Here is a 22,929-nt window from a genome sequence, read left to right on the forward strand (position 1 = left end):
ATTTCACGCAAACCATGATATACAGGAACATGATATGATCCATTATAAACTTATGTATTTTTTTTTATAAATAAAAAAGAACAAAACCAAATATTTTTTTTTGTTTGGTTAAGTTACAAAAACTTCAATAATAAAGAAAAACCCATATAAATGTAAAATACTATATATATATGCTGGTAGGTACAAAGTACAATTTGATACAGCACGTGGCACACACATCATCCCATAGGAAACTCATCAGGACAGATTAGGGTAAGTACATTCCCTGTTTCTGGATCATGAAGGAATGGCTGGTGAATGACACAATGTATCTCTCTGTATATAGGGAGGAATTGCCGTGTACTGAGGGCTAATACTTCTTATGTTCGATCTCCTGGTGTTTCTCCTCCAGCCCACCATCAGGCCTGAGGAATAAATGCCCCCACAGCACACGCTGGCGTTTGACTGGCAGCTCAGCAAACACAGTGGGAGTGAAAATTAGGCTGGTGTGACAAGGATGACTCCAGTGGGTGTAGAAGGGCCCATCCCTCTGGGGTCTGCAGTGCTGGGAGGTCAGCTAAGCACATCCCCTCTCCTTGTACTTAATGCTCTTCCTTCATGTCACAGTTATGTTAGTGGCAATATCTGGATTAGGCCGCTGGTACCCCAGGGTTTTTCACTCTTTCCTTTATTCCTCCATCATTGTATTATTTAAAGCTCCTTAGATACAGGAAAGATACAAATCCGCACTTACATAGTAACATTCTGTAGTATTGCTAAAAGAGACACAGAAATACTACGGTACTTTGTTTTTTTTGCATTTACAATCTGTATCTAAATTTATCTAACATCATTTTTTTTTTTACTTTTATTTTTTACTTGTTCATCACAACATTGCTCCAAAGTAGCATCATCCTGGTGTTATGGACCAAAGATCTTCAGCCAACTGGTGTCCTTCATCCTCCTGACCTTACCGACAAATGAGACCTTCCTATTACCTGCACATCTGCTTTACTTACTGGGCGATATACGGTGACTATGGCGGTGACTATGGTGCTCCTGTATAATCACTGACCACTTACCATCACATCTGCATTACTTACTGGGCGATGTACCGTGATTATGGCGGTGACTATGGCGCTCCTGTATAATCGCTGACCACTTACCAGCACATCTGCATTACTTACTGGGCGATATACGGTGACTATGGCGGTGACTACGGTGCTCCTGTATAATCGCTGACCACTTACCTGCACATCTGCATTACTTACTGGGCGATGTACGGTGACTATGGCGGTGATTATGGCGGTGACTATGGCGCTTCTGTATAATCGCTGACCACTTACCTGCACATCTGCATTACTTACTGGGCGATGTACGGTGACTATGGCGGTGACTATGGCGGTGACTATGGCGCTCCTGTATAATCGCTGACCACTTACCATCACATCTGCATTACTTACTGAGCGATGTACGGTGACTATGGCGGTGATTATGGCGGTGACTATGGCGCTTCTGTATAATCGCTGACCACTTACCATCACATCTGCATTACTTACTGGGCGATGTACGGTGACTATGGCGGTGATTATGGCGGTGACTATGGTGCTCCTGTATAATCGCTGACCACTTACCATCACATCTGCATTACTTACTGGGCGATATACGGTGATTATGGCGGTGACTATGGCGCTTCTGTATAATCGCTGACCACTTACCATCACATCTGCATTACTTACTGGGCGATGTACGGTGACTATGGCGGTGATTATGGCGGTGACTATGGTGCTCCTGTATAATCGCTGACCACTTACCTGCACATCTGCATTACTTACTGGGCGATATACGGTGATTATGGCGGTGACTATGGCGCTTCTGTATAATCGCTGACCACTTACCTGCACATCTGCATTACTTACTGGGCGATATACGGTGATTATGGCGGTGATTATGGCGGTGACTATGGCGCTTCTGTATAATCGCTGACCACTTACCTGCACATCTGCATTACTTACTGGGCGATATACGGTGATTATGGCGGTGATTATGGCGGTGACTATGGCACTTCTGTATAATCGCTGACCACTTACCATCACATCTGCATTACTTACTGGGCGATATACGGTGATTATGGCGGTGATTATGGCGGTGACTATGGCGCTTCTGTATAATCGCTGACCACTTACCTGCACATCTGCATTACTTACTGGCCGATATACGGTGATTATGGCGGTGATTATGGCGGTGACTATGGCACTTCTGTATAATCGCTGACCACTTACCATCACATCTGCATTACTTACTGGGCGATGTACGGTGACTATGGCGGTGATTATGGCGGTGACTATGGCGCTTCTGTATAATCGCTGACCACTTACCTGCACATCTGCATTACTTACTGGGCGATATACGGTGATTATGGCGGTGACTATGGCGCTTCTGTATAATCGCTGACCACTCAACAGTAGCCCAGAAAGAAGGAAGTAACGTAGAAAGCAGCAACGCTATACAGTATCTATATGATTTTAATGATAACATACATTTGAATAACTGCAGCAAAGTTATTTTGATTAGATATTAAAAACAACAAAATATCATATAAGATCTGGTTACTATTAGGGCTTACAGGCAAACATATTTAACATAACATATTTTACAAAATAAACGATGATAATAATAATTAATAATAGTAATAATAATAATAATAGTAATATCATAAAGAGGAATACATTGACCCTTTCCTCTTTACTCCTATGACGAGAAAGGACCTAATAAAACCATTATTTCTGCACCTTAGGTCTCTGTAATACAGTACATGGTAAGTGCACATAAAGTCCACCTCAGAGTAGGGATCATTGATCCCTATAGGGAATTTGACCGCAGCTCGCAATAGCATTCATGTAAATATTGGGTGGATGCAGCATAAACATTGTATCCAGCGTTTATCCGGCGTAGACACGGTCGGCATAGGGATTATTATTCACATGACTGACCTGAGCGTAGACACGGTCGGCATAGAGATTATTACTCACATGACATTGGCCTGAGCGTAGACACGGTCGGCATAGGGATTATTATTCACATGACTGACCTGAGCGTAGACACGGTCGGCATAGAGATTATTACTCACATGACATTGGCCTGAGCGTAGACACGGTCATCATAGGGATTATTACTCACATGACATTGGCCTGAGCGTAGACACGGTCGGCATAGAGATTATTACTCACATGACATTGGCCTGAGCGTAGACACGGTCGGCATAGGTATTAATACTCACATGACATTGGCCTGAGCGTAGAACCTGAGAGTCTTTGCTGAAATGCAGATGAACAATTGCTTTACCCCATAATCTGCTGCAAATTTTCCCTTGCATGAAAAGTGACCTATGTTCTGTGGGCCTAACCATGCCAGGCCACGATGCTCAGGTGCCTGCTATACTCTGCTGAGCATGTCATGGCTGGAGTGAGGGCCACATGGGGCTTGCAGATGAAAATGATCAAGGGCCTATTAGCCAGAAGTGGACCAGTGCTGTGTGGGTGTGGCTAGTGCTGTGTAGGTGTGACCAGTGCTGTGTAGGTGTGGCCAGTAATGTGTGTGACCAGTGCAGTGTAGGTGTGGTTAGTGCTGTGTGGGTGTGGCTAGTGCTGTGTAGGTGTAGCTAGTGCTGTGTGGGTGTGGCCAGTGCTGTGTAGATGTGACCAGTGCTGTGTAGGTGTGGTTAGTGCTGTGTGGGTGTGGCTAGTGCTGTGTGGGTGTGATTAGTGTTGTGTGGGTGTGACCAGTGCTGTGTGGGTGTGGCCAGTGCTGTGTGGGTGTGACCAGTACTGTGTAGGTGTGGCTAGTGCTGTGTGGGTATGATTAGTGCTGTGTGAGGGGGCCAGTGCTGTGTGGGTGTGACCAGTACTGTGTAGGTGTGGCTAGTGCTGTGTGGGTATGATTAATGCTGTGTGGGTGTGGCCAGTGCTGTGTGGGTGTGGTAAGTGTCATCAGCCCCAATGTCTCCCTATTATATATGTAAAATTAGAAACATTGCATCATTTCCTGAGGACAATAGAGATACACTTGTTATACCTATGAATCATGGCCGACCATGTGGCCAGCTAGGCAACTCATCATCATCATGCTGTCATGGTGATGGGCCTATTTTTATGAGGAGGCCTGGAGCTGTAGTACCATCTGACCCATTGTGAATCTGGCCCTGGAACATGTGCAAGCCCTGTCCATAGACTGTGATGCCCTAAACCGGACGTCCCTGTGCATGTGACTGCTCTGCGCATGTTCGGAATAGCACTACAGGGGGCGGACAGGCACCTCCAGGCCCCAATGCCACATTTGCTGTTCTGTCCCTGTACACACACATGAAGTATTGTTACAAATAACACTTATTACACTGATGTTGATATAAAATCCATTTCTATAAATAATGTATATGATAAATCCTGGAGAATCACATGGGGGGATCGGTGCCGGAGATGACCAACGTCATTGACTTGTACTGAAATTATTCTAACTTTCCTCAGTAAGACACTTTGTATAATCATAATGTGTCATTAGGGGCCTTATTCAGAGCTGCACACACGCAATCCACACGCAATTTCCATGCAATACGCACACAACCTGGCCGCAATCCGCACGCAATCTGCACGCAATGTGCACGCAATCAGCACACAATCCCCATGCAATCCGCACGCAATGCTGATGTTCAAATAGTTGAGCATTTTTGTTAAACTGCGCATGTGTGTAACATTTCTAAACACTCCTACAGCGCATGCATTACGCAGAGTGTATGCAGAAAGGCGCTGTCACGATTGAGACAGACAGTATTTGCAATGTGGTAAAGTGATGGGCGGTGACTGAGAGCTGGGTAGAAATGCACGCACAAATGGTCTGTTCAGTGGGCGTGCGATGGCAGTGACACGGGCGTGTCGGTATGGTTGCGTTCACCGACGCTCGGCCATTCACAAAGAAGGCCATACTGGGACCAAGAGACTGCACCAGCCATAGATATTCAATGATGCGACTGATCTAAGCACCAGTCAGTATTACAGCGTGTACAAACGCGCTGAGCGCGGGCGTCTCAGACTCTGCCGCACAGAAGTACACCAGGGAAAGAGTTTGTAGTGGCATTAGAACAAAGACACGGACGGGTGAGCGGCAATAGACGCTCTGTGTGCCCTCCTGCGTCCACGTCTGGTTGAGGCCCTAGGTTCTCTTTTAGAAACCAGGTGTAGACTGTAACAACTAGAATGATATCACTGAAATAAACATCACCAAAACACGTGACGGTGGCGAGCGCTGGCCTTGCCGCATGTTGGCGCTTCCCTTACTCACTTCCTCCCATTCTGCCTGATGACGCTGTGTATATGTGCGGCGAGGCAGGGAAACCTGTGCGGTCTACCCAGAAATAGATCAGATAACAGTCTCATAAAGCCCTGTAGACTGTTGCAACCTCTTTAAAAAAGGTGTTAAAATGATTCATGGGTGTTAATAAAATAAAATAAAAAATAAATAAATTTCAGGTGATGATGCAGAATTTGCAGAAAAAAAAAGAAAGAAAAATAAAAAAGGAAAAAAAAAAAGATATTTTTCAAAAAAGAAGAGAGAATGACACGAAGGCAGGGAGCCAGGGAAGGGCGCAATGTGTGGACGGGTTTGTACAGTTTAAAATAAACTATTCTCTGAATGGGAAGCTGCGACGTGACCTCAGCCTCAGGAAAACTATGCGAGAAGCCCAGAGGTCAGAAAGTAAAACTGAAAGATATAAACATTATATATCTGACACCGGCACCGCCATGAACAGCTGCCACCATTAACTCACCAAACGACCGGATTATCTCACGCCACGAGGAATTCACTTCATATAATCTCTAGTATTCAAAATGCCGCAGCTAATGTGATTTTGATTGTTATTCTCGGTGTTAGCAAAAATAAAGAGGTGAAAGTGACGCATCCAAGTTATTTGGGGTTTGACAAACCACGCTAACCGATGTACTGCACAGTAATTCTGTATGGCAGCGGAGAGAGGGCTATAGAGACTCGGCACTGGTAACCAGCAAACGCACTTTGTAACGATCGGGTTTAGCGATCCCTGCATTTGTGTTTTGTCTGTATATAGTTTAGAAAACTAATTATGCCAGCTACAGGTGAGAGCAGCCTGCGGATATTCTACCCGGGTTCAGTACGCGATGCCGCAGCTTGTGTTCCTGGCTGTCAGAATCCTGACGCTGGAATCCCGACAATGTTAGAATACCGACACCTGTCTGTAAGTATCCTAACTCTACCCCTCCCCCTCCCTCCCCGCTGCTTAAACCTAACAGCTCCCCCTAGTGCCTAAACCTAACCCGCCCCCCTAGTACCTAACTCTAACCCCTAACCATCCCCGTAACCCCAATACTTACCGCTGGGATGCCGGCACCGAGATTCTAACTGGTGCCGACATCCCGACTGTCGGGATTTCAACTACCACCCATTCTACCCAATTACATCCGCGCTACACAGTCCACACATAACGTTACATACTGTATGTTCTCTTTCTACACTCACACATCCCATTGACTCCAGACCAACATTTCCCTGTAGGGTGTAAGCCTGCGAGCAGGACCTTTCTACCTCTCTGTCTGTTTTTACACAGTCACATCTCTTTAATGTTTTGTTAGCAGTTGCAAAGTTCAACTGAATATGCTGCCACTTTATAAGTAGCTAATAATAATATAATAATAATAATAATAATAATAATAATAATAATAATAATAATAATAATAATAATAATGTAATACTACTACTACTAATAATAATAATATAAAAATAACAATAATATAATAATAACAATATATTAATAATAATACTTCTACTACTACTAATAATAATAATAATATAAAAATAATAATATAATAACAACAATAATATAATAATAATAATAATAATAATAGTAACAATAATTTTATGATAATAATAATAATAATATAATACTACTACTACTACTACTACTACTAATAATAATATTAAAATAACAATAATATAATAATATTAATAACAATATAATAATAATAATACTTCTACTACTAATAATAATAATATAAAAATAATAATATAATAATAATTATAATAATAATATAATAATAATAATAACAACAATAATTTTATAATAATAATAATAATAATAATAATAACAATAATTTAATAATAATAATAATAATAATAATAATAATAATAATAATAATAATAATAATAAGGTGGACATGGACAAAATGACTGGAACATCAGAAGCGTAAAAAGTGGTAGTTATGTCACACGACAGAACGGCAGCCTCTGGTCTGAGAATTGGGTAACAATTATAAAGACTGTATGGGTGGGCTTGTAGCTATAGCTATGTACATTTAAAATCATAACAGTGAAGTTTTAATAAAGTGTGAATGAGACAAGCTTTTGGCCCAGTTATTGTTGCTGTTGTTGACGCTGGCAGTGAACTGGTTAAACGGCATGTTTAGGGGTTAAATGAAACCAGCTTTGCTATATAAATTGAGCCTCAAAAATCCATTTCTAAAGGGGCATCACAGAAGATGTGTCATATTGGGAGAAGTAACATGCATGGAATGTAAGCTATTCCTGCAGAATGACAGCACAAAGGCCATATGTTTGGTGATAAATGTGCAACAGAGCTATAACTCTAAAGACATTTTATTCTCAAAGAGATGGGAAAGCTTTTATTGATGAAAGAGTTTGGAGTTGACTCAGAAACGCCATCAAATGGAAGTCTATTGTGTGCAGATAACGCTGCTGTCTCTTACTCTGTCAGGGTAGTTTGCAGTGGTAAAAAGGAACCAATTTCAGGTTATTTATTGGGTATTAGATTTTGCAAATCTTTGTGTCAATATCACAAATCCTCTTTGAGTATTGCCTTGGCCAGGATCTTACCAAGCTGTACTGTGCGGATATGCAGCTCCTGACCGTCCAGCTGTCATTATCTATCAGTTATATATCAGGACACAAATAACACTGACCCATATTATTCACAATATTCTCAATTCACTTATTTTCATTTCTGAGGTAATCTAGGACAATAGGGGTCTGTTTAAGCAGACGTGTAATTTCCTTGAAAATTAATGGTAGATTGTATCCTCTAAGAATATGCTTATTTGATGATAAGCTCTTGGGAATTCTTGAGGTCACTGAGCTGGCATTTCTGGGCTGAAATTCATCAATGTACATTATCTTTACTGTACATGAGCTATAAATATATATATATATACTGTATATGTGATCTGCCCTGTAAATATGTTGTGATTGTATGATTGAAGTGTAAACAGTCATTTGTTTATCCTCTATAGGGATGTGGAGATTATGATGTAGAGGTAGGGACCTAATGCATGCAGTAGGGATCAGGGATGTGGAGATTATGATATAGAGGTAGTGACGTTACAGAGGCTAGGGATCAGGGATGTGGAGATTATTATGTAGAGGTATGGACCTGTTGCATGCAGTAGGGATCAGGGATGAGGAGATAATGATGTAGAAGTAGGGACGTTACAGAGGGTAGGGATCAAGGATGTGGAGATTATTATGTGGAGGTAGGGAACTGTTACAGAGGGTAGGGATCAGGGATGTGGAGATTATGATGTAGAGGTAGGAACCTGTTACAGAGGGTAGGGATCATGGATGTGGAGATTATGTGGTGGTAGGGACCTGTTACAGGGAGTAGGGATCAGGGATGTGGAGATTATTATGCAGTGGTAGGGACCTGTTACAGACGGTAGGGATCAGGGATGTGGAGATTATGATGCAGTGGTAGGGACCTGTTACAGAGGGTAGGGATCAGAGAAGTGGAGATTATTATGCAGTGGTAGGGACCTGTTACAGAGGGTAGGCAATAGGGATGTGGAGATTATGTTGTAGAGGTAGGGACCTGTTACAGAGGGTAGGGATCAGGGATGTGGAGATTATTATGCAGTGGTAGGGACTTGTTACAGAAGGTAGGGATCAGGGATGTGGAGATTATGATGTAGAGGTAGGGACCTGTTACAGATGGTAGGGATCAGGGATGTGGAGATTATGATGCAGTGGTAGGGACTTGTTACAGAGGGTAGGGATGTGGAGATTATTATGTAGAGGTAGGAACCTGTTACACAGGGTAGGGATCATGGATGTGGAGATTATGTGGAGGTAGGGACCTGTTACAGAGGGTAGGGATCAGGGATGTGGAGATTATTATGCAGTGGTAGGGACCTGTTACAGACGGTAGGGATCAGGGATGTGGAGATTATGATGCAGTGGTAGGGACCTGTTACAGAGGGTAGGGATGTGGAGATTATGATGTAGAGGTAGGGACCTGTTGCAGGCAGTAGGGATCAGGGATGTGGAGATTATGATGCAGTGGTAGGGACCTGTTACAGAGGGTAGGGATGTGGAGATTATGATGTAGAGGTAGGGACCTGTTGCAGGCAGTAGGGATCAGGGATGTAGAGATTATTATGCAGTGGTAGGGACCTGTTACAGAGGGTAGGGATGTGGAGATTATGATGTAGAGGTAGGGACCTGTTGCAGGCAGTAGGGATCAGGGATGTGGAGAGGGTTTATCTGGGAAGAAATAACCTTGATCTTGCGCTGGGTGTATCAGTTTCTCCCCTCACCCCTTATAAATGGGATTTTTCTCTCCTTCGCTTTAATCAGAGAGACAGAGGCTGAGGGGCGTGCCCGGCCGGGAGGGGGCGTGCCCGGCTGCTGAGTGATACATTGTAGCACTGCCTCTCTGTGCTGACATCCACATGCTTCTCTCTCTCTCTCTGTATAAGGCAGCAGAGTAGCTGGGAGGGAGACAGACACCAGGAGGGAGGCTGAGAGCTCACACTACCAAACCATCATCCTCAGAGGCACCAGCTGACCTTACCCATCATCCTCAGAGGCACCAGCAGCCCTAACCCATCATCCTCAGAGACCGCAAGCTACAAGCCAGGGGAGCCAGAAGCATCAGTGTGATAAAGCAGCTCTCCCGCATTACCCCTCTCAGCAGCGGAGATATCAGATGTGTCTGTGCTGGTGAAGGCAGGAGCCCCCCAAGCACTGCTGCCCGGCTGCTCCTGTCCCCCTCTCTGCCCCGGGACCCTGATATTGGGAGGTGGTGACTGTCTGGGAATTGCACTATCCGGAATATCAGCGCTGTCCCCGGAGTTACAGGCGATTTGCACATGCGGGAGACACCCGGAGGAAACATTGTCCAAACTCAATGACTGGCTGACAAGGGAATTCCAGAGCTTTATATTTTCTGTGTGAAGATGGATTTCCTGGTTGTTATTGTGGGAGTTTTGTGTCTGCGCCTCACAGGATCCAAAGTGTCAGGACAGGAAGGTAAGATAGAAAGTTCCCTTCTTCCTTCTGTCCCTTCTAGAGGGTGAGCTTCGCTGGAGCAGATACAGACACCTCTCCCTACCCCATCCTCTCCCACTCCCCTCTATCCCATCCTCTCCCCTGACCCCCATCCTCTCCTTCTCCCTTCTACCCCATCCTCTCCCACTCCCCTCTATCCCATCCTCTCCCCTGACCCCCATCCTCTCCTTCTCCCTTCTACCCCATCCTCTCCCACTCCCCTCTATCCCATCCTCTCCCCTGTCCCCATCCTCTCCTTCTCCCTTCTACCCCGTCCTCTCCCACTCCCCTCTATCCCATCCTCTCCCCTGATCCCCATCCTCTCCTTCTCCCTTCTACCCCATCCTCTCCCTTGTCCCCCCATCCTCTCCTTCTCCCCTATCCCCCCATCCTCTCATTCTCCCCTGTCCCCCCATCCTCTCCTTCTCCCCTGTCCCCCATCCTCTCATTCTCCCCTCTATCCCATCCTCTCCCCTGTCCCATCCTCTCCTCCCTGTCCCATCCTCTCCTTCTCCCCTGTCCCCATCCTCTCCTTCTCCCCTGTCCCCCATCTTCTCATTCTCCCCTCTATCCCATCCTCTCCCATGTCCCCATCCTCTCCTCCCTGCCCCATCCTCTCCTTCTCCCCTGTCCCCCATCCTCTCATTCTCCCGTCCCCCATCCTCTCATTCTCCCGTCCCCATCCTCTCCCCTGTCCCTCATCCTCTCCTCCCTGCCCCATCCTATCCTTCTCCCCTGTCCCCCATCCTCTCATTCTCCCCTGTCCCCATCCTCTCCCCTGTCCCCCATCCTCTCCTCCCTGCCCCGTCTTCTCCTTCTCCCCTGTCCCCCCATCCTCATTCTCCCCTCTATCCCATCCTCTCCCCTGTCCCCCATCCTCTCCTCCCTGCCCCATCCTCTCCTTCTCCCCTGTCCCCCCATCCTATCCTATCCTCCCTGCCCCATCCTCTCTCTCGCTCCCACAACAAAACGCAGCCGCCTGTGTGTTCTTCCCCCAGTCGGAGACACAGTTTGGCTGCTGCTGGATCTGTCACATCTGGATTAAATCAAAGGTTTAAAAATACTACAAAGCCTTTTCCAGGCTCCTCTTCTCCTTCATGTTCCTAGGAGTCACCTGTGGTCCCACTAGCGGCACATTCATCTCACATAAGTTCCAGTTACCCGGAGCAGAGGGGCGCTGGTGTGATAGGGATCCTGGGGACAGGCTTCGGAGATGATCCCTATGCTCCCTACTTGCCGACGGCTGAGCCCTGATGTATTAGTGTAGTGTGTGATGTATTATGTTGATACATGTGTGTGTATGAGGATACATGTGTGTGGTGATAATACATGTGTGTGTATGAGGATACATGTGTGTATGAGGACACATGTGCTTGGACACTGAGGCCATGTATGTAGACAGTCAGAGATGAGACAGGATGAGCCGGGGCTGAGGTCCGGGGACACAGCTGTATATGATGAAGAAAGCCCGGACATAGCATCATATAGCCGGACAGTCCTGGGGCACTGCCGCTTGCACATTACCCCTGGGGGGCATTTGTAGAATTTGGGGAGACCCCCAGCAGCACCCCCAGCAGTACACGTTACATGTAGGAGACCCCCCAGCAGTACACGTTACATGTAGGAGACCCCCCAGCAGTACACGTTACATGTAGGAGACCCCCCAGCAGTACACGTTACATGTAGGAGACCCCCCAGCAGTACACGTTACATGTAGCAGATCTGTATGATCTTGTTCTCGGCTGCGAGCCCTGAATCCATGTTATTCTGTCACATATTAGTATTGGTCAGTGATTGTGTTATCTCCTGAGAGCAGATAACTTACTGTTACATTGTATTACAGTACATTACAGTGTATAGGGTACTATCTGTATTACAGTATATATATATATATATTACTGTATATACATGTTACTTACTATCTGTCTGTATTACAGTACGTTACAGTGTATAGGGTACTATCTGTATTACAGTATATATATATATATATATATATATATATATATATATATATATATATATATATTACTGTATATACATGTTACTTACTATCTGTCTGTATTACAGTACGTTACAGTGTATAGGGTACTATCTGTATTACAGTGTATATATATATATATATATATATATATATATTACTGTATATACATGTTACTATCTGTCTGTATTACAGTAAATATACGATACTATTGTATCTATATTACAGTACATATGTTTTTATCTATATTGAGGTACATACATGTTATTATCTGTCTGTATTACAGTATATATATATACGCTACTATCTGTATTATAGCAGCCTGTATCTGTGATTATCTATATTACTATATATATATATATATATATATATATATATATATATATATATATATACACACACACACACGCTACTATCTTTATTCACTAGTCCCTGCCACAATCCACACTGGAACTTTGAACCCCCCCTATAGAGAGCCAGGCGGACACATAAATAAGATTATATTCCCCATTGTATTATAACGGACCTTCCGAGTAGCAATTGTCGCCCTTCTTCAATATACAATGAGACAAAACAATGTAACAATGCGCGAAAACCACATTAGAGGTGATTGTTAGACGCAATAATCCCTAATTGGCACCAGATACAAAGGAGATTCACAAGTGAAAGGTGTAAAAGGACTTTACATACATTGCTCACACATCCACACGTATGTTATGTGCAGTCATACATAGTACATACCTGTAATGTGCCGCATGTGTCATTGCACTGAGCGGGGGGGATATTCCGGGGACTGGGGCACAGGTTGCAGTAATTGGCTGTATCAGGGGTTTTGCAGACTGAGGACACTGGTTGAATCCAGGGTAGAGGATGGGTACATAAGGCCCTAATATCAGATCCCTAATATCAGTCTCCTCCTGCTCACAACAGGTTTCCCTCCAGCTATCCCCCAGTATAGTGTGACTGAGATCACATACCCCATATACTGAGAATAACGCATGGGCAATACCCTCCTCACCCACACATTATCACTAAGGGGGTGTGAGGGGTCAGTAAATGAGCAGACCCCCGGGTGAGAAGTGGCAGAGCAGGGGATGAGCCCTGGGATTGCAGAAAGAGGATTATCCATCTCAGTGCAGGATTTGGGATTGCAGGAGGCCATAGCAGGCTGTCATCCCCGGCTAGCTAAGTGGCTTTGCTAATCACCCTTCTCTGACGATCCCTATTAAAACTTTAAAGGGTGGAAGAGACGCCTGGGGGTGCTGGGGCCATAATTACCCACCTTGTCTGCCCCCTGTTCCTCTTCTCAGGGGACAAGCAACCGATTCCCTGCGCCTGGGAGAAGGATCTTGTGCAGTAATTGGATCAGGGGACCATGTAAGATTCTTATTTCATCAAAGGCTGCTTCCCAAAGTGACTCAATGCCCTACAGCAGGATGTGCCAGGGGATATTACTGTACCATGGCCTGGCATGGTGTGAGTTGTCTGTCTCCCTGCTCCATGCTCTGTGATTGTGTCTGGGCTGCACTTGTGTTGGGTGCTGGCCTGGAGGGCTCTTTGCTATAGAGCAGATGTGATGTTATGTTACTTTTTCTCAGCTGAGTACAATATGAATCGTCCCCCATAGTGCCCCCACCAGCTGTATTGCTGACTCTTCATTCATCCACTCTCAGTATATTCCTAGAAATAAGAGCTATGAGCTGGGGATGGATCCTGGCCACCCCACTGATCCCCCTCCTCTGACATGTCAGGGGGTATGTAATAGGGGCAGCTGCACTCTGATTAGCTGGGTGATGGGAGCTCACTGGGTGGCACTGGTGTGTGAGACAGATGTCTAAACTTGTGCTTCTCATTTGTCAAATGGTCTGAAAAATACCAGCAACACCCTACAGTATATAATCCATGATAGGGATCAGTCTATAATGCATAATAGGGATTGGTCTATAATGCATGATAGGGATCAGTCTATAATAGATGATAGGGATGAGGGATGACACTGCACAGTGTGACCTTGTTGCTCACTTTGGTTACTTTGGTTTCCACTCTCAGTATTTAGGGTTTCTGATGTTTTCCATCCCAGTGCTGCCTTGTTGCCTGGTACCTGTGATATGTACACCATATGGGCTTTACACCAGGGAGACCCTTTATACTATTTACTGTCCCTTATACTATTTACTGTCTCTTATACTATTTACTGATCAGCTTTGCCATGAGGCTGCAGCAATAGGAGTTCTCTGTATACAGACTCTACAGCTTTGTGTGACTGGGACTGGCTCTTCACATTCTCCTCTCCCAGCCTGGCAGCTGTGTCCTGCTTAACCCCTTTACTACTCCAGACTGGCATGGTGGCCAACTGGGAGATTCGAGTCAGATCCCCTCCATAGTAATGACTAGGTTTCCCATCACCTATTGCCATATAGTAAAAACAGAAGAAACCACATAAAACTAGTTACTACTCATATTTGTACAGCAACATGTGTAACTGCTCTCCCAATATAACTATATAACTTACTCCTGGAACTGGGCTGGAAACGTTTCTGTCGGCTAAAGATTTGTAAAATGACGATTATGGTTCTCTTATGGTGCCCACTGTATAGCGCAAGGGCCAGACAAGGGGGGGCTGTGCCTGTTACTATATGGGGGATAGGATGACATATATCGCTGTCAGTGGATTTGCCTGGTGTGTAACAATATAGTGACAACCTAAGTAGGCACAACTTTATTTTATGTTTATTCATAAGAGGGACCATGACCTTACATACATACAGTATACTCAGTAACAGGGTGTCTAACTTACTACAGAAGAGGCTTCATCACTACATTTGTAGCTGTGTATCATCTAAACAATATTTTAAGCTATATCCTGGTAACAGGGACAATATCACATCTGTACTTTTGTGTATTTTAATATATGGATACATGTGACTAAATAATCTGTAGTTTTATCATAGTTGCAATAGATGTTTAGTAAACAAACTAACTTTGTACTTTGTTTACTAATAAATGTAAATCTGCAAAATACAAGTGAGGAAAAATAACTTGTAGTAAAATTAGGGAACATTAAACTGTTTAGAACCTATTACAGAACAGATCCAATGACTTCTGAAAGTGTCCATATGAGGGTCTTAGCTGAGCTGCACAATGGAATCTAAGGAGTTTATCAGATTGAGAAAGTGTTTTTTTGTTGTTGTTGTTGTTGTTGTTTTGGTCTAAAAAACCTCTCCCAAATCATGAAAGTGGCACAAATTCCAAAAACATGTGACGGCTTCAATACTTTAATAAATTTGAGAAGCCAACCAATGTCAATCATTTGGAGAAAATCTACATCTTAGTTATCTGCACAGAGTCACAAACCCCTTGGATACTAATTCAAGGAAATCTAATCTTTAGTTATTAAAGTCACAGCGCCACCTATGCCTAAAACCCGTTACTGCTTCAAAGACTGTAGGGTGGGCGCTTTTCAGTTAACCAATCACTGTGCTTAAATGACTGTGCAGCAATAGCAGAAATATTTTACTTAGGTTTTCTTATTTTATATATATATATATAAATATATATATATATATATATATATATATATATATATATATATCAAAGGACATATATATAGAGAGAAAGAGAGCAAAGCAGGACACAGATGTGTTTGTATTATGTGAACATAATATCTGCCACCCTTAGCTAGATGTGTACATTTAGTTGGTCTGATACTTTTATATGGCATGAACATAGTCAAAGGATATGTAAAGCTGGGTACACACTGGACGATAAATCGGATGATTATAGACGAACTGGAACAACAAATCACTCACATCGCTCTACCTAGCTTAATAGAGGATCAGTGTTACAACCTTAGTTGCATTAACATAGAGAGGTACAGAGGCCCCACTTCTAGACTTAGATGTATACAATATAAAATAAATGGGGTGCACATAAGAGCGAAGGCCTGAGGGGGGCAGATGTAACTTGGTGGATGAAGTTTAGATGGGAAATACAGTCTCTAGATGCGTTTGCCCTAAAGTAGCCCCAGTGTCTCTGTTCCTTGCATCAATGTTACCCTTTAGGAATCTGAGTGTTGTTTTCTACCAAATGGGAAATGGGAAAATATATATATATCAATTGCAGGATATAAACTCAAACGCCAGGGGAAATCCAGTCTGTGAGTAGACTGAATGAGATAACCAGTCATGCCGTGTCTGTGGAAGGAATGATCAGGGATAGCCGGTCATGCTCTATATGTGGAAGGAATGATCAGGGATAGCCGGTCATGCTGTATCTGTGGAAGGAATGATCAGGGATAGCCGGTCACGCTGTATCTGTGGAAGGAATGATCAGGGATAGCCAATCATGCTGTATCTGTGGAAGGAATGATCAGGGATAGCCAATCATGCTGTATCTGTGGAAGGAATGATCAGGGATAGCCAATCATGCTGTATCTGTGGAAGGAATGATCAGGGATAGCCGGTCATACTGTATATGTGGCAGGAATGATCAGGGATAGCCAGTCATGCTGTATCTGTGGAAGGAATGATCAGGGATAGCCAATCATGCTGTATCTGTGGAAGGAATGATCAGGGATAGCCGGTCATACTGTATATGTGGCAGGAATGATCAGGGATAGCCGGTCATGATGTGTCTGTGGAAGAAATGATCAGGGATAGCCGGTCATGCTGTATCTGTGGAAGGAATGATCAGGGATAGCCAGTCAAGCTGTATCTGTGGCAGGAATGATCAGGAAAGCCAGTCATGCTGTATCTGTGGCAGGAATGATCAGGAAAGCCAGTCATGCTGTATCTGTGGCAGGAATGATCAGGGATAGCCGGTCATGCTGTATCTGTGGAAGGAATGATCAGTGATAGCCAATCATGCTGTATCTGTGGAAGGAATGATCAGGGATAGCCAGTCATGCTGTATCTGTGGAAGGAATGATCAGGGATAGCCAGTCATGCTGAATCTGTGGCAGGAATGATCAGGGATAGCCGGTCATGCTGTGTCTGTGGAAGGAATGATCAGGGATAGCCGGTCATGTTGTATCTGTGGAAGGAATGATCAGGGATAGCCGGTCATGCCGTATCAGTGGAAGGAATGATCAGGGATAGCCGGTCATGCCGTGTCTGTGGAAGGAATGATCAGGGATATCCGGTCATGCTGTATCTGTGGAAGGAATGATCAGGGATAGCCGGTCATGCTGTATCTGTGGAAGGAATGATCAGGGATAGCCGGTCATGCTGTATCTGTGGAAGGAATGATCAGGGATAGCCGGTCATGCTGTATCTGTGGCAGGAATGATCAGGGATAGCCGGTCATGCTGTATCTGTGGCAGGAATGATCAGGGATAGCCAGTCAAGCTGTATCTGTGGAAGGAATGATCAGGGATAGCCAGTCATGCTGTATCTGTGGAAGGAATGATCAGGGATAGCCGGTCATGCTGTGTCTGTGGAAGGAATGATCAGGGATAGCCAGTCAGGCTGTATCTGTGGAAGGAATGATCAGGGATAGCCAGTCATGCTGTATCTGTTGAAGGAATGATCAGGGATAGCCAGTCATGCTGTATCTGTGGAAGGAATGATCAGGGATAGCCAGTCATGTTGTATCTGTGGAAGGAATGATCAGGGATAGCCGGTCATGCTGTGTCTGTGGAAGGAATGATCAGGGATAGCCGGTCATGTTGTATCTGTGGAAGGAATGATCAGGGATAGCCGGTCATGCCGTATCTGTGGAAGGAATGATCAGGGATAGCCAGTCATGCCGTATCTGTGGAAGGAATGATCAGGGATAGCCAGTCATGCCGTATCTGTGGAAGGAATGATCAGGGATAGCCGGTCATACTGTATATGTGGCAGGAATGATCAGGGATAGCCGGTCATGATGTGTCTGTGGAAGAAATGATCAGGGATAGCCGGTCATGCTGTATCTGTGGAAGGAATGATCAGGGATAGCCAGTCAAGCTGTATCTGTGGCAGGAATGATCAGGAAAGCCAGTCATGCTGTATCTGTGGCAGGAATGATCAGGGATAGCCGGTCATGCTGTATCTGTGGAAGGAATGATCAGTGATAGCCAATCATGCTGTATCTGTGGAAGGAATGATCAGGGATAGCCAGTCATGCTGTATCTGTGGAAGGAATGATCAGGGATAGCCAGTCATGCTGTATCTGTGGCAGGAATGATCAGGGATAGCCGGTCATGCTGTGTCTGTGGAAGGAATGATCAGGGATAGCCGGTCATGTTGTATCTGTGGAAGGAATGATCAGGGATAGCCGGTCATGCCGTATCAGTGGAAGGAATGATCAGGGATAGCCGGTCATGCCGTGTCTGTGGAAGGAATGATCAGGGATAGCCGGTCATGCTGTATCTGTGGAAGGAATGATCAGGGATAGCCGGTCATGCTGTATCTGTGGAAGGAATGATCAGGGATAGCCGGTCATGCTGTATCTGTGGAAGGAATGATCAGGGATAGCCGGTCATGCTGTATCTGTGGCAGGAATGATCAGGGATAGCCGGTCATGCTGTATCTGTGGCAGGAATGATCAGGGATAGCCGGTCATGCTGTATCTGTGGAAGGAATGATCAGGGATAGCCAGTCATGCTGTATCTGTGGAAGGAATGATCAGGGATAGCCGGTCATGCTGTGTCTGTGGAAGGAATGATCAGGGATAGCCAGTCAGGCTGTATCTGTGGAAGGAATGATCAGGGATAGCCAGTCATGCTGTATCTGTTGAAGGAATGATCAGGGATAGCCAGTCATGCTGTATCTGTGGAAGGAATGATCAGGGATAGCCAGTCATGCTGTATCTGTGGAAGGAATGATCAGGGATAGCCGGTCATGCTGTGTCTGTGGAAGGAATGATCAGGGATAGCCGGTCATGTTGTATCTGTGGAAGGAATGATCAGGGATAGCCGGTCATGCCGTATCTGTGGAAGGAATGATCAGGGATAGCCAGTCATGCCGTATCTGTGGAAGGAATGATCAGCGATAGCCAGTCATGCCGTATCTGTGGAAGGAATGATCAGGGATAGCCGGTCATGCTGTATCTGTGGAAGGAATGATCAGGGATAGCCGGTCATGCTGTATCTGTGGAAGGAATGATCAGGGATAGCCGGTCATGCTGTATCTGTGGAAGGAATGATCAGTGATAGCCAGTCATGCTGTATCTGTGGAAGGAATGATCAGGGATAGCCAGTCATGCTGTATCTGTGGAAGGAATGATCAGGGATAGCCAGTCATGCTGTATCTGTTGAAGGAATGATCAGGGATAGCCAGTCATGCTGTATCTGTGGAAGGAATGATCAGGGATAGCCAGTCATGCTGTATCTGTGGAAGGAATGATCAGGGATAGCCGGTCATGAAGAATCTGTGTAAGGAATGATCAGGGATAGCCGGTTATGCTGTATCTGTGGAAGGAATGATCAGGGATAGCCAGTTATGCTGTGTCTGTGGAAGGAATGATCAGGGATAGCCGGTCATGCTGTATCTGTGGAAGGAATGATCAGGTATAGCCGGTCATGCTGTATCTGTGGAAGGAATGATCAGGGATAGCCGGTCATGCTGTATCTGTGGAAGGAATGATCAGGGATAGCCGGTCATGCTGTATCTGTGGAAGGAATGATCAGGGATAGCCAGTCATGCTGTATCTGTGGAAGGAATGATCAGGGATAGCCGGTCATGCTGTGTCTGTGGAAGGAATGATCAGGGATAGCCGGTCATGCTGTATCTGTGGAAGGAATGATCAGGGATAGCCGGTCATGCTGTATCTGTGGAAGGAATGATCAGGGATAGCCGGTCATGCTGTGTCTGTGGAAGGAATGATCAGGGATAGCCGGTCATACTGTATCTGTGGAAGGAATGATCAGGGATAGCCCGTCATGCTGTGTCTGTGGAAGGAATGATCAGGGATAGCCAGTCATGCTGTATCTGTGGAAGGAATGATCAGGGATAGCCGGTCATGCTGTATATGTGGAAGGAATGATCAGGGATAGCCGGTCATGCTGTATCTGTGGAAGGAATGATCAGGGATAGCCGGTCATGCTGTATCTGTGGAAGGAATGATCAGGGATAGCCAGTCATGCTGTGTCTGTTGAAGGAATGATCAGGGATAGCCAGTCATGCTGTGTCTGTGGAAGGAATGATCAGGGATAGCCAGTCATGCTGTATCTGTGGAAGGAATGATCAGGGATAGCCAGTCAGGCTGTGTCTGTGGAAGGAATGATCAGGGATAGCCAGTCAGGCTGTGTCTGTGGAAGGAATGATCAGGGATAGCCAGTTATGCTGTGTCTGTGGAAGGAATGATCAGGGATAGCCAGTCATGCTGTATCTGTGGAAGGAATGATCAGGGATAGCCGGTCATGCTCTATATGTGGAAGGAATGATCAGGGATAGCCGGTCATGCTGTATCTGTGGAAGGAATGATCAGGGATAGCCGGCCATGCTGTATCTGTGGAAGGAATGATCAGGGATAGCCGTTCATGATGTATCTGTGGAAGGAATGATCAGGGATAGCAGCTGAACTTTACAGTGAGTCATAAATGTGATATAGATCTAGTAATACCCAGTATCCTCCACTTACACCTTCTCCTCTCCTCCCAAACCCTCCCTGGTGCTGTGTCCCCTTATTCTCTGCCCTAACATGATGGCTTGCCAGGTTCCCAGACACTATGGCAGCTCTGATGCCAGTCATGCCCTGAGAGTCTGTTGGCGGAGTTCTGCACAGTAGTTTCCATGAGGAGCGAAAGACCCTGACAGTCCATCCTGTCTGTGCACCTAGGTGAGTGGGCTGCAGGGTCCGTCCGCCTGCTTTGTGCACATGGAAAGTATGTCCCTCCTGACTGACCTTGTTCTTGATGATCTGCAGCAGGTGGTGACCAGATCCTCCCCCCACCTGGCCCCACATTATCACAGGCACTTCTGAGTGTAGTGTGCAGGGCACCCGTCACATCCCATCAGTCACAATGTGTTTTCCGTAAGGAAGCTGACTTGTGACAGAGGGTGATGTGTTCTGCAGATTGAAGCCGTATGTGCACATGTGGATGGGCGATTCCGTGTTCTTACACATTTATGATGCTGGAACTGTGAGACGGATCTCATGTACAGGGTGAGATCTGCTGACCTCAGCTGCTGTGTGACTGACTCAGTGCCCCAATGTTAGAGGTATATACCTATGTACCAATCAGCAAGTATTGGGGGTCATTTTTATACAACTGTATGAGGATTAATATTAAACATATAAGGCCCGATTCTGAGTTGGTTACAGGTCACAATGCGCACGGATCTTGCGATTTCAGCATACTACGCATGCACCAAGGTAAGAAATGCGCACACACCGGATCAAATACAGGCACACAGATCGCTAGTGTTTATGGATTTATCTGTTCATATATATAATACACTTTCCGTGAAATGGAGGTTTCTGGGTGGTGACAATGCGATCGTACGGAGCTGTTCCATCTCGTGTGATTTATGCCAGCTTCCGTGCTCCGTCGCACCATGCGGCCGGAAACTGGACACTTGTTTCTGAAGGATATTTTGCACCCAGCATGGGGTGGACACAAATAACGATACTAAAGATGACGATGGCGTCTGCAGACGTATAAACAGCGGGCAGTGTAGTCTCCCACATGCAGACGCGCAGATCTTTGGCATACACAGGCCGATTGTCGCACTAGTATGAGCAAGTAAGTATCCTGCCACGGCCGTACGGAAAGCGTCCGCGGATGCATGTGACTCAGAAGGAGGCTCATTACATGACTAAGGGGCCTATGTATCACAGCTGGAAGAGAGATAAAATTGTGAGAGATAAAGTACTAACCAATCAACTTCCAATTTACATTTTGCAGGCTGTGTTTAAAAAATGATAGTTATCAGCTGATTGGTTGCTAATTTATTTGTTACACTTGTATCTCTCCCAGCTTTGATACATAGGCCCCCAAATCCTTTCAGCAGAATCATTTACTCAAATCACAAATGGGTTTATTTACTAACAAAGTACCATCGTGCTGCGTATATCAACCAATCAGCAATTGCCTGTGATCAATCTTGTGCAAAAAAAAAAAAAAAGACAATGTAAACATATCTGCAACATTGGACAAATTAGATTACACCCCTAATCCACCTAAACCATGCCCTGATATTCCTAAACCGTGCCCTGATCCACCTACACCATGCCCTGATCCACCTAAACCATGCCCTGATCCACCTACACCATGCCCTGATCCACCTACACCATGCCCTGATCCACCTAAACCATGCCCTGATCCACCTACACCATGCCCTGATCCACCTAAACCATGCCCTGATCCACCTACACCATGTCCTGATCCACCTACACCATGCCCTGATCCACCTAAACCATGCCCTGATCCACCTACACTATGCCCTGATCCACCTACACCATGCCCTGATCCACCTAACCACGCCCTGATCCACCTACACCATGCCCTGATCCACCTACACCATGCCCTGATCCACCTACACCATGTCCTGATCCACCTACACCATGCCCTGATCCACCTAAACCATGCCCTGATCCACCTACACTATGCCCTGATCCACCTACACCATGCCCTGATCCACCTAACCACGCCCTGATCCACCTACACCATGCCCTGATCCACCTAC

General features: G+C 45.3%; 1 protein-coding gene across 2 annotated transcripts in view; it reads left to right on the forward strand.

Annotated features, from left to right (window-relative positions):
• Nucleotides 1–10,042: 10,042 nt before the first annotated feature.
• Nucleotides 10,043–22,929, forward strand: part of NRP2 (neuropilin 2) — a 184,994-nt gene continuing 172,107 nt past the window's right edge. For both annotated transcript variants that reach the window (XM_088449487.1, XM_088449488.1), the window contains exon 1: nucleotides 10,043–10,323. In XM_088449487.1, the coding sequence (XP_088305613.1) occupies nucleotides 10,251–10,323 (73 nt within the window). In that variant the 5' untranslated portion in view covers nucleotides 10,043–10,250. The remainder of the gene's footprint in view (nucleotides 10,324–22,929) is intronic.

The sequence above is a fragment of the Taudactylus pleione genome, unplaced genomic scaffold (assembly GCF_031769625.1).
Source record: "Taudactylus pleione unplaced genomic scaffold, aTauple2 ptg000486l, whole genome shotgun sequence".
NCBI classification, from domain to species: Eukaryota; Metazoa; Chordata; class Amphibia; order Anura; family Myobatrachidae; genus Taudactylus; species Taudactylus pleione.